The following is a 10,768-nucleotide window of genomic DNA, read 5'->3' on the forward strand; positions in this document are numbered from 1 at the left end:
CTACAAGATGAAAATCCTAAGTGATTTAAACTCTATACATCTTTATCTCTTAAGATTTACAATAATTACCATGGTAACTCTAATTCTACTAGAGTGTTTCACTAGGCCACCATGGCTTCAAATAGATGGGTTTCTACATGTGTTCTGTGAATCGGGCCAGTTCAAGTGGGTCAAATGAGCATCATTTAATCAGTTGACTTCCATGGGACATTCTGTATGTATTCGTCACAAGCTTTGGTCCGTGGCCTATGACACCAGTATATACTAATTAAATGACTACTAGACTCCTTAGATTCATCTATTGTAGTCACTTTGATTAAATATAACATTGATGACATTACATTACTTAATAGTTAGCTCCCTCCCCAATAGGCTTTAGGAAAGCCCCTTTTTTTGTTTTTTTTTTTTTTTTTTGTTGTTGTTGAGTAATGGTTTGAGGGATTTGATTTCAGTTACAGGTGTAATAGGGATGGTGAGGAAAGAGTGATCAGTATAGTGAAGGCAATTGAGTCAAGAGAGGTGGAGATAATGATCATGAATGGTGGTGATGTTGAATTGTGGGGTGTGAATATTGTAAGGCTGGGGAAAAAGAGCTATTGAAGAGGGTGAGTTGGGAGAAAGTGTATTGTGTGTGAGCTTGGGGTTGTAGTTCGATTGGTGGAGCTGGAATAGTGAATATATAGTGGTTTGAGATGGTCAATGGTTGAGAGTTGGGTGATGGTGTGCATGAGTTGGAGTTAAATGCTAGGCAAGGACTAAGAATAAGGAGTACGGAGAGATAAGCGAAGAATAAAGTAAAAAAGAAAAGAAAAGGATAAAAATTTTAAAATACTGTGTTTAATTATATGGCAATGACGTGAATGACATATTAATATTTAATAGTATAATTTATATCACATGAGACTTTTGTGATGCTTTTAACATTAGATAACAGTACGGTGATTAAAAGGTTAAAAATTATAATATCGGTGACTGAACGTAATTTAAATTATACATAAATAATTATTTTATAGTTAAAAAAAGGAAGGAAACTCTAAAAATTGGTTCATCATTGAAAAGCTATTGAAATATTTTACTGTATTTTTCAATAAAAAGTTAGACATGTGTTTTGTTATTTAATTTTGATTTTAAAGTTTTTTTTCTTGTCGACCATGTCATATTAACAACGATAGTTTTGTTGTATAAGCATAATTATGTTGAAGTTGAGAGTTATATTTAAATAAAACCCTAATATTTAAACAGAAAATTTTTATCATTCCGTGATTAAATAATTCAACAATATAAGGTTTAAAATATTTAACATGCCATGCAATAATATTCAGGTAACATGAGGTATTTTCTAGATAAATAATTTTCTAGAAGAAAATTTTTTAAAAAAATTGAAGAAAAATTAAACTTTTAATCGCTTAAATTTTGTAAACGTTTTATTCAGCCCAACTAACACAGCATATTTTAACGATGTGATTTAGGTATATTTATCCCAGCGAAATAGATTTAATTTTAATATATATATATATATTTGAATTTTAGGCTAAGAAGAAAACGAATCATTTTGTTTTTCTATATGAAATAGAAAAAGAAATGTAAAGAAAATTATAGAATTGATGGAAGGATTAATGAATAAGCTAAGGCATTTAGATGCATATCCAAAGGTAAATGAGGATTTCTACAGCCGAACACTCTCCGGTGGCTTCATCACTCTCGTCTCCTCCGTCGTTATGCTCTTGCTCTTCTTCTCCGAGATCCGTAACTTCCTTTCCTCTGCTCTATGATTTGGATCTGTTATGTTCTTCCCTCAATTTAAATTGATTTGGTCTTCTTGATGATATACGACTTAGTTGATCTGTTCCATCCAAATGTCTTTCTTTTTTTTGTGGTCTCGGTTGTAGGATTATATCTGCACCCTGTGGTTGAAACAAAGCTTGTGGTTGACAGTTCAAGAGGGGAAACTCTACGCATTAATGTAATCTTAACTTCCAAATTTTCTGAAGATTCCTTCTGTGTCCATGTTCCATTTCGACTTATAATTTCTTTATTATATGCTAATTCGGATATTCTACATTATCAAAATTGAGTGTAAATGTTATAATTGTTTCTTCTTTCTTTTTTTAAGTTTCATTCATCGTAATGCGATGTAGGCCCTTTGGGATTATCCCCCCTAATTTCTTAATGTTCCTTTTGGATCTGAAAGTGCAGTTTGATGTCACATTCCCTGCTATCGCATGCTCAATTCTCAGCCTTGATGCAATTGACATAAGTGGAGAGCAACACCTTGATGTTGTATGTATTGCAAGATCTCATGCTTTTTTTTTCCAATTTTATATTGATGGGTTTTGTCTTACGTCAAGTGTCGTAAAGGAAATGCATGCGCATGTGCATGCGCATGCGCATGTACTTGCTGCTAAAGTCATAATGTCATTTATTTTTATCTAACTTGCAGAAACATGACATAGTAAAGGAAAGGTTAGGTGTAAATGGCAATGTTATAGAAGTGAGACCGGATGGGGTTGGTTCTCGCAAGGTTAGCTATATTGCTCGAAGTTGATTTCACAGTCACTTTCTTTTTTTCCCTTAAAGGATCATAGAAACCAGACATTCAGCTTACTTTTTGACCTTTGCATTTCTCTCTGCTCATAATTATTTTGCTTCTCACAGATGGAAAAGCCTTTACAGAGGCAAGGTGGCAGGCTCGAGCACAATGAGACGTATTGTGGTTCATGTTATGGTGCAGAATCTGTATGCTTCATCTATCTGGTTTCCATCAGCTAGTTCATTGTGATACAAGTCAATCCACTGGGTGTATGTTTGTCCTGAATATGAAGGATCTTTGACTTTATTTGTATAGGTCCCTGTACCTTATCCTCTTAATCCTAATAAGTATCGTTTTGTGATGCTTTGCCTAGATATTATATAAAACTTTTGATAAGTAGCATTTATTCTTTTTCTTTTGGCTATTTCCTTAATGTCTTTCGTTTTGGATGTGGTTTATTAGAGGGTGAAGAGGCAGTTCATGTCGTCAGTATTTAGATAGGGAAAAATCATTGAAACAAGTCCAGTTAAGAAGTACTATTTTCTTGCTCCAGGTATTTTTATTTAACCTGCCCTAACATTCTCTTCACTTCCATCTTGAAGATTGATGGTGAGTGTTGCAACTCCTGTGAGGAAGTTCGTGATGCATACAGAAAGAAAGGTTGGGCTATGTCAAATCTGGATTTGATTGAACAGGTCTGTGTGCATTAGAGCTCTATCTAATTTTTAGGTAACTTCAATTGGAATGAGACATGCATAGTCATATGTGCAGGGATAAATAATATTGATTTTGCCTTTATTGTCTTTGATATTGATAATCATGCTTGTGTTCATTTTTATTTTGGTAAGCTATGTAGTGGCCATAGCATACACTAAAACCTCTTTCCCCTCCTTATAATGCCTACAGAGTACTCCAAATACATAGAAAATTTTAAATAATGAACATACCCATGTCATACACATATCCATTTCCATCACTCATTCTGGAGTCTAAATATACAAGTGAGGTTTGCGTGAGCCAATATCAACAGTGTACGCTTGTCCAAGTGTAGTTGTACTTTATTTGCTTTCTGGTTTGCTCATCTAAAGATTTTCTGTTTCTCCTTTACTGTTGGCCTACATGACTTGACCCTGGTTTATGTCTTGGTTTATGTGTTTGTTCTGTTTTCTGGCGTTCAGTGCAAGAGAGAGGGCTTTTTTCAGAAGATTAAGGATGAAGAAGGTGAGGGGTGTAATATTTATGGCTCCTTAGAAGTTAAAAAGGTGGCAGGGAATTTTCATTTTGCACCTGGGAAAAGCTTTGACCAATCAAATATTCATGTACATGACTTGCAAGCATTTCGAAAGAACAGGTTTAATGTAAGGCCTTACCCTATTATTTGCATTCTTTATGCACATTAGCTTGTCTTATATGGAAAAATGGTTATCTAACCCAATCTAATCATGCTTCATGTACATTTAATGCAGTTAAGTCACACGATCAATCGGTTAGCTTTTGGAGATCATTTCCCTGGTGTGGTGAATCCTCTTGATGGGTACTGCCAAATTTCTACTTAATCGTTTAATGTTGGCCATGTACAAAAGCTGGATGTTAGCAAATGATTCTTTTAATTTATGCTGTTCATATTTCTCTCTTCTAAATTTCAGTGTCCAATGGATGCAAAAACAACCAATTGGGATGTACCAGTACTTTATCAAGGTTAGCTTTCTGGGTGAATGCACCTTTTCTCCACTATGATCATATTCTCCAATTTTTATCAGGTATCTCTTCTATCTAGTAATTGAAGGCAGGACATTACCCTGGATGTACACTAATTTATTTTTAGTACTTCATTTTATTCCATTAGCCTGTTAGTGTCTGTAACATGTGACATCTCCATTCCAACTTCTGCATATATAAATGTTACATGATCTAACACTGTTTTAAAATTTAATCTTTCCAAATATTCGATAAAGACACTACATGGAAACCTTAATGGTGCAATACATAAAAAGTCTGCCTGATTAACTTAATCATTGTAAACTTAGTTTATGCTGTCAAATTTATTGAAACATTTCCTTTTTGAAATGCTAGTGACACTAGCAAAGAGATCCCTAAACATTTCCATTTTGAAATGCTAGTGTGACTAATCCTTGAGAGCATGAAAGAATAATGCAATCCCTTAGACTGAGCAGCAAGAATTATTACTAATGTTGTAACCTCTTGAGTGGATTGATGGCTCACAGTCATTTTAAGGGGGCATGGGTTCTTCAATTTTGTGTCAGATACATGTAGCAGTTCTTGTTTCTAAATGAGCTTTGAATAAGAAAAGGGTCTGTTAGTTTGAGGGATTTTTAATAAACTCTCTCTTGTAGGTTGTTCCTACCATGTACAAAGATGAGAACGGACACACTATCCAGTCAAATCAGGTGTAACTAAAATTTGCAAAAGATTCGATTTGGCTTATTCTTTCATTTAGTCAAAATGATTAATGCATGAGAGATTGGTATTGCAGTTTTCTGTAACAGAGCATTTTAAAGGTGCAGAAAGAGGCCTTCTCGATAACCTCGCAGGAGTTTTCTTCATTTATGACCTTTCTCCTATCAAGGTTGGTTTCTCCTCTGTTTTTTTGTTTTCATACAATCTCAATGTCTGCATCACCTTCAATGTTCTCTTCTCGCCACTTTCATATGTACAAGGGAAAGCCTTAGAGATCTGTTAAAGGGAGGTGTAATAAATGTTAGCTTAAGTTAGGACTGTTTTTCAAATTGTTTCGATTATGAGTCCTGCTAATTCACTGAGCTTGTTTTAAACTTCATTTCGCAGGTGACTTTCGCAGAGGGACATGTCTCATTCTTGCACTTCCTAACGAACGTTTGTGCTATAGTTGGAGGTAATTGTCCTTTGCCCTTCATGGTTGATGTGTAATGTGTTGAGTATATATGTATGTTACAATCGGATAGGTGTTGTGCATTGTACGGCAGGCGTTTTCGCAGTTTCGGGAATAATAGACTCGTGTATATACCATGGTCAAAAAGCAATGGAAAAGAAGATGGAGATAGGTAAATTCAATTGATGATGGATAGAGCTGGTGGCTTGAAACTGGGGGGCTTCTGCTTCATCTTAATTCCAGTTGGGGGGAATTGAAGCAAGCAAAGATGATAGACCATTGCCACGTACTTACCCCATGGCCTGTTCGTTCATTACCGACTGAAATTTTGTTCACACAATTCTCTCCAATTATATCGATTGATCGGTTCATATAAAAGATGTATCGACACAAATTTGGGTCAATTTCATTCCACTGCTTCAATTTTGACCAATCATAAACGGACCCCCAAATGATAATAATGAGTTGGGATTGAGCAATTTTCAAATGAATGGATTGGTCTTGACACCACCACCATCTACTGTACTACTCTATGCTGCCTGCCTAACTAGTAACTTCCAAGCCAACTTGCTTTCCTATATTATATTAATTTCAACTTTCTTCCATTTTGACAGATTGCGTTTACACTTTGATAAATATTTGAAGATGATGACACAACTATTAAAATTGAAATTATTTTTTAAAAAATCTTAATTAAACTACAAATAGTAAATAAAAAATAGTGTCGTCCTCTATTTATGATGCCTTACTTTGATAAGAAAAAAAAAGTGGAAAAGAAGGATGAATTCAAATCAAATTCAATCCCAACTTATAAGCTATTTTGGACCCAAAATCATGATTATGTCGGAGATATTAATGCTTCTTTTGGTTAGCATGTAATGATAACATGATGATTTAGAAAGAATATGGATAATCTGAAAGTGGAGAGAGGCCTGCATGATTATGAGCGAAAAAAAAGGAGCACGCGTGCGTCCATAATCATGATTGAAATTCAATTACGCACACAGACAAAGAGCTGTTGCAAACGCGTTACTTTAAAGTAAAGGCACTGTTTTGTGTAAGACAAAATCTTAAGAAATTGTGACTGTTGAAAACAGGACTAAATTTTACTTTACGCCAAGGTAAGGTAGAGAGGTTCCCCACCATCGGCGTAAACTACTTAAACCTTCTTGTCTTGGGTCTATTGATTGTTAGGTGGTTTTAAGATACCAAGAAAACTCTTCCCTGGTTTGTGCCAAGCTCCTGAATTCTGACTCATTCTCGGGACTCCAAACACATTCAACATTTCTGCATGTAACACAATTTAATTCAAATATTTACTGCAATTTTTTATTTAGCAGATATAAAAGCTCATCTCTTCCAAGAAATCAGAAAATGAAGAAAACAACGATACCAGAGAATACAACATAAATAACATTTAATTCGTACAAAATACAAAAGCTATCAACCTTTTTTATAGACACTAACAAATTTCACCGTTTGGTTCAGCAAGAAAAAAAACGAGCTGACCAGCATGGAGAAAATCACAAAGTCTTACGAACACAAGCACTTACATTCATTAACAGACTCTTAATAACCTAAAATACATGCCACTGCAACTGCCAAAAACCCCATTGCAGCTAGCTTTACAAAAAAAAACCAAATACATGAAAGGAAACTCCTAAACAACAAAAGACTGTTACACAGAAAACGAAACATGGGTTTTTCCCTTCAGGCTTTTAGATGGAATCCCAATCGATCTCAGAAGGGTACTTGGACAACATAAAAGTTTCCGAAGAAGAAACGACTTCCGGCCATGGCTGTTCGTCGAAATCCGAGAATGTAAGATCTGATAAAGGTGAAGATACAGCCGAACCCTCACTCTCGGATTGAACCGTAGACAAAGATGAGGAGTTCTCCACTTTCGCTGTATTCTCCTCGGGCTTTGGCTCTGCCATGTCGGATTTGTTGTTGCTCCTGCTTTTGGTGTCTGCCGTAACCTTGGATGATTTCTTCTTGCTCCCTTGCTTAGGGTTTTGTTCCAAGCTCTCACAAATGGCTTGTAGCTTAGCGTCAACAGAAGAAGGCAAAGGCTTGTAGTCACCAACGTGGGAACCGTGGTGGCGAAGGTTAGGGAAGTTGAGTCTCGCAAAGTCACCTCTTAGTTTATAAGCTGCTTTGTCATAAGCCAAGGCTGCTTCCTCGGCAGTGTCAAAAGTGCCTAACCAAAGACGTGTCCGGTTTCTAGGTAACCGGATCTCAGCGACCCATTTTCCCCAGTGGCGTTGCCTAACTCCTCTGTAAAGCTTGGTGGGTTTGGATGGCGCACCCACGTGTTTCATTGGAACAGGTTTAGGGCTAAGAAAGCTAACCATCGGGTTACTGTTGGCGCTGATGGTGTTGGGTTGGGAACTTTGGTAAAGGTAGCTTGGTTGGTTGTTGTGGAGGTGGAATTGAAGCTGGATCTGATGGATCTGAGCTTGTGTCAAGCTATTTAGCCCAATTGTTGAACCAGTTTGAGGCTGTTGGGGACATGATAATGAGTCCATTTGTGTAGGGTAAGGGTAACAACAGCTATCTGGGTAAAAATTAGGCTGTGTTTCGGAAGAAGAGAAAGAAAGGTAAGAAGTAGAAGGAAGAGAAGAAGGGGAAGGGGAGGGGGAGGGGGAGGGGGAAGAGGAGGAAACACTTTTCATAAAAGGTTCAAGAACTTCCATCAATTCTCCCCCATATAGATCTGATTGATCTACTCCACTACTAATGAAATCCATTGCAGCTGCCATTACACTAAAACTAGAAATAAGATGAGGACCAAATTAAAAATAAAAATTAACCTGTTTCTTACCAAAACTTGAAGAACAGGTCCTAAATCCAGAACGGATTAAAAGAGGTTTTTCTTTTTAAAAATAGACAACCCTTTGAAATCCAACCAAAAAAAAATTTAAAACTTTGAGGGATCAAAAATTACCCACAAAGCGAATTTATCTACAGACGAAAAAAAATGAGAAATTTTCTAAGATTTACCTTGTAATAGAAACAAATATTGAAACTTTGTATCAACAAAGCTGAAGGAAAAAAAAAAAAAACTGGATCTCGTTTCTGAAAACACCTGACTTTTAAAGAAATCCTTGTCTAAGTTTGCTTTTGACCCATTTGCTAAGTACTGATGAAAAACAAACCCAAAAATCAGATTTTGATTCAAAAGACAGATGATTAACAGAAAGGGATTCAGAGAAGCGGGGATTAATAGAGAAAAGGGGGAAAGATTTTCAAACAACAAAAACCAGAACCACTCAAATTGTCTAGATCTCACCAAAGAACAAAAAAAGGCTCTCTTCTTTTTCTTTCTCACAAATTTATGGTGTGAAAAACTCAGCCTCACTTGGTTTATCCTCACCAGCTCCCTTCACTTTATATACTACTTCAGCTCCTTAATTAACTCGCTTAATCACCTTTATTAATCATCATTAACCCACTGTTCTTAAGTTTTAGCTACAATTGTTTCTATTTTTTTATTTTTTTGGCCTTCTCTCCACCGAGCTCTGGTTTCCTAACGTCAGACTCATTCAATCCGTTGTCTGTACCCACTTATGTCTACACGTGGAAAGATCTTATTCACTGCCGACACCTGTGCTTTTACTTACCGTCAGATACGACGCTTTTTGTCATGGATTTAATGGCCTGCGGAGTATGTTGACCATTCGTGCTTGCGTTCACACTTCACACCTTGAGTAGGTAAAGGATAATATCTGCGATAAGGCCCTGCAATATTTGTAATTTTAAAATTTAGTCAGAATTTTTTCATATTTCAAAATTCAGATCTAATTAATAATGCTATTAAAATTTTCCATTAAATTTATTGAAGCGATTTTTTGAAACAAAAATTACTTATTTGATAACGTGTAACTCAACAATGACTTGTAATAATTCTAAATTTGAAAAATAATTTGACTTGAATTTTAAATTAGAAAAGTAGGTAACTAAATTCTTGAAATAAAATTGAAGAAATAAATTTCAATAGAAAAGTATTGAAACTTAGAGCATATTTTAACCTTTTCGTAAATAATAATATTACAATTTATGTTATTTAAATAATATCAAATTCTATCATTAGTCCATGTGTAGATTTATTTCATATACTTTCATTTGATCAAATATAGTCAATATACTTTCCAATTTTGAATTTTAGTCTTAACAACCAGCAACACGTGAATCTTTTGGTTATTAGTCTTATACAATGCGTAAAATTTTAGATTTAGTTAATGTTCTACAATTGGATCACTTTAAGTTGCTATACTTCTCTAGTTTTGAAATTTCAATCATAATGCAAATGACATTCATTAAATTCATTAGCTGATATTTTCACAGTGATATGTGAAAATAGCTAATTAACATGATACCACATATGTGTTAATAAGTTTACCACATCAATTTTTGAAATTGGCATAACTTAACTTGCGAATTTAATAACTACCACGTAATCAAGAGTAAAATTTGAAATGTACAAAATTAAAAATAATTGAATTAAAGTAAAATGATTAAATTAACAACTTTCACCTAGTGCAAGGATTAATAATAAAATTTATTCTTTAAATAAATAGTAATATTTAAGACACCATTGTACCAAAAGTCAACACACCATACGCAATTGGGATGTGTGATATCCTAATCCAATCGTATGCATATATCATGTATTATTCTTTTAGATTTTAAATTTACTATGCTTAATATTGATTTAATTTTACATTATAATTAATCTTATATTGTCAACTTTTTTTTTTGTCATGGTGATATTTTTGAAACAAAGTCAAAAGTCATCACCCGTGTGTAAAGGAATTGTTTTTCAAGAATATTAGATTTTGTAAATATATATATATGTATATAATTTATGTGAAAAAAATTATGTTAATTATTTTTCTAAATTGTTATGTTTTAATTTAAGGTGGGTTTAGATTGTTTGAAAAATGCTTTTGAAAGGTTCAATTTAGTTTTTAAATGTTAAGTGTTACTATAAAAAAAAAGTATTTGTTATACTCCTACGTCAATCGAATACGTGTTAGTATTAGAGATACTGTTGACCTCCCAGTTGACTCTATCTAGAATTATATCTTGTCTGACCACTTACTCTCAACATCATTTTGTAACACCATTCGCATCCTTTTAAAGGAGCCAACCATATGCTTTTTAAGTATGAACATACCTTCAAGGCTATAAGGGGCCTAATTAAGCATAGTAACCTCGTACTAATTGAATGAATAACAAATGGGTCCCATTGTGCATGTCTTTTATGTATTGGATGAGAATAATCTTATTCATGGCAATCTGCCATGTCACACTAATGGAAAATAAGAACTCTCCTATAAATACTTTAACCACATATGAATAAATGA

The 10,768-nt window shown here is 34.5% G+C and overlaps 2 protein-coding genes across 2 annotated transcripts; one reads left to right on the forward strand and one right to left on the reverse strand.

Moving 5' to 3' along the window:
* Positions 1 to 1,462: 1,462 nt before the first annotated feature.
* LOC105769572 (uncharacterized) lies at positions 1,463 to 5,912 on the forward strand. Its single transcript, XM_012590285.2, has 13 exons — positions 1,463 to 1,746; positions 1,890 to 1,963; positions 2,197 to 2,280; positions 2,441 to 2,521; positions 2,656 to 2,736; positions 3,133 to 3,225; positions 3,709 to 3,888; positions 3,997 to 4,064; positions 4,177 to 4,228; positions 4,885 to 4,938; positions 5,025 to 5,117; positions 5,336 to 5,402; positions 5,494 to 5,912. Exons 1-13 carry the CDS (start codon positions 1,605 to 1,607, stop codon positions 5,583 to 5,585), a joined length of 1,161 nt encoding a protein of 386 aa, XP_012445739.1. The 5' UTR covers positions 1,463 to 1,604; the 3' UTR covers positions 5,586 to 5,912.
* Positions 5,913 to 6,789: 877 nt separating this feature from the next.
* LOC105769573 (ethylene-responsive transcription factor RAP2-4) lies at positions 6,790 to 8,775 on the reverse strand. The gene has a single exon (XM_012590286.2). The coding sequence runs from the start codon at positions 8,159 to 8,161 to the stop codon at positions 7,118 to 7,120; it is 1,044 nt and encodes a 347-aa protein (XP_012445740.1). The 5' UTR covers positions 8,162 to 8,775; the 3' UTR covers positions 6,790 to 7,117.
* Positions 8,776 to 10,768: the final 1,993 nt, after the last annotated feature.

Source organism: Gossypium raimondii, chromosome 5, assembly GCF_025698545.1.
Source record: "Gossypium raimondii isolate GPD5lz chromosome 5, ASM2569854v1, whole genome shotgun sequence".
Taxonomy (NCBI): domain Eukaryota; kingdom Viridiplantae; phylum Streptophyta; class Magnoliopsida; order Malvales; family Malvaceae; genus Gossypium; species Gossypium raimondii.

Excerpts from the sequence above, each read along its gene's own strand:
- LOC105769572 (XM_012590285.2), top strand. The coding sequence starts at position 1,605 with ATGGAAGGATTAATGAATAAGCTAAGGCATTTAGATGCATATCCAAAG. Across the intron at positions 2,737-3,132 it reads CATGTTATGGTGCAGAATCT|ATTGATGGTGAGTGTTGCAA; the intron begins GTATGCTTCATC and ends TCCATCTTGAAG. Across the intron at positions 3,889-3,996 it reads TTCGAAAGAACAGGTTTAAT|TTAAGTCACACGATCAATCG; the intron begins GTAAGGCCTTAC and ends CATTTAATGCAG.
- LOC105769573 (XM_012590286.2), bottom strand. The coding sequence starts at position 8,161 with ATGGCAGCTGCAATGGATTTCATTAGTAGTGGAGTAGATCAATCAGAT.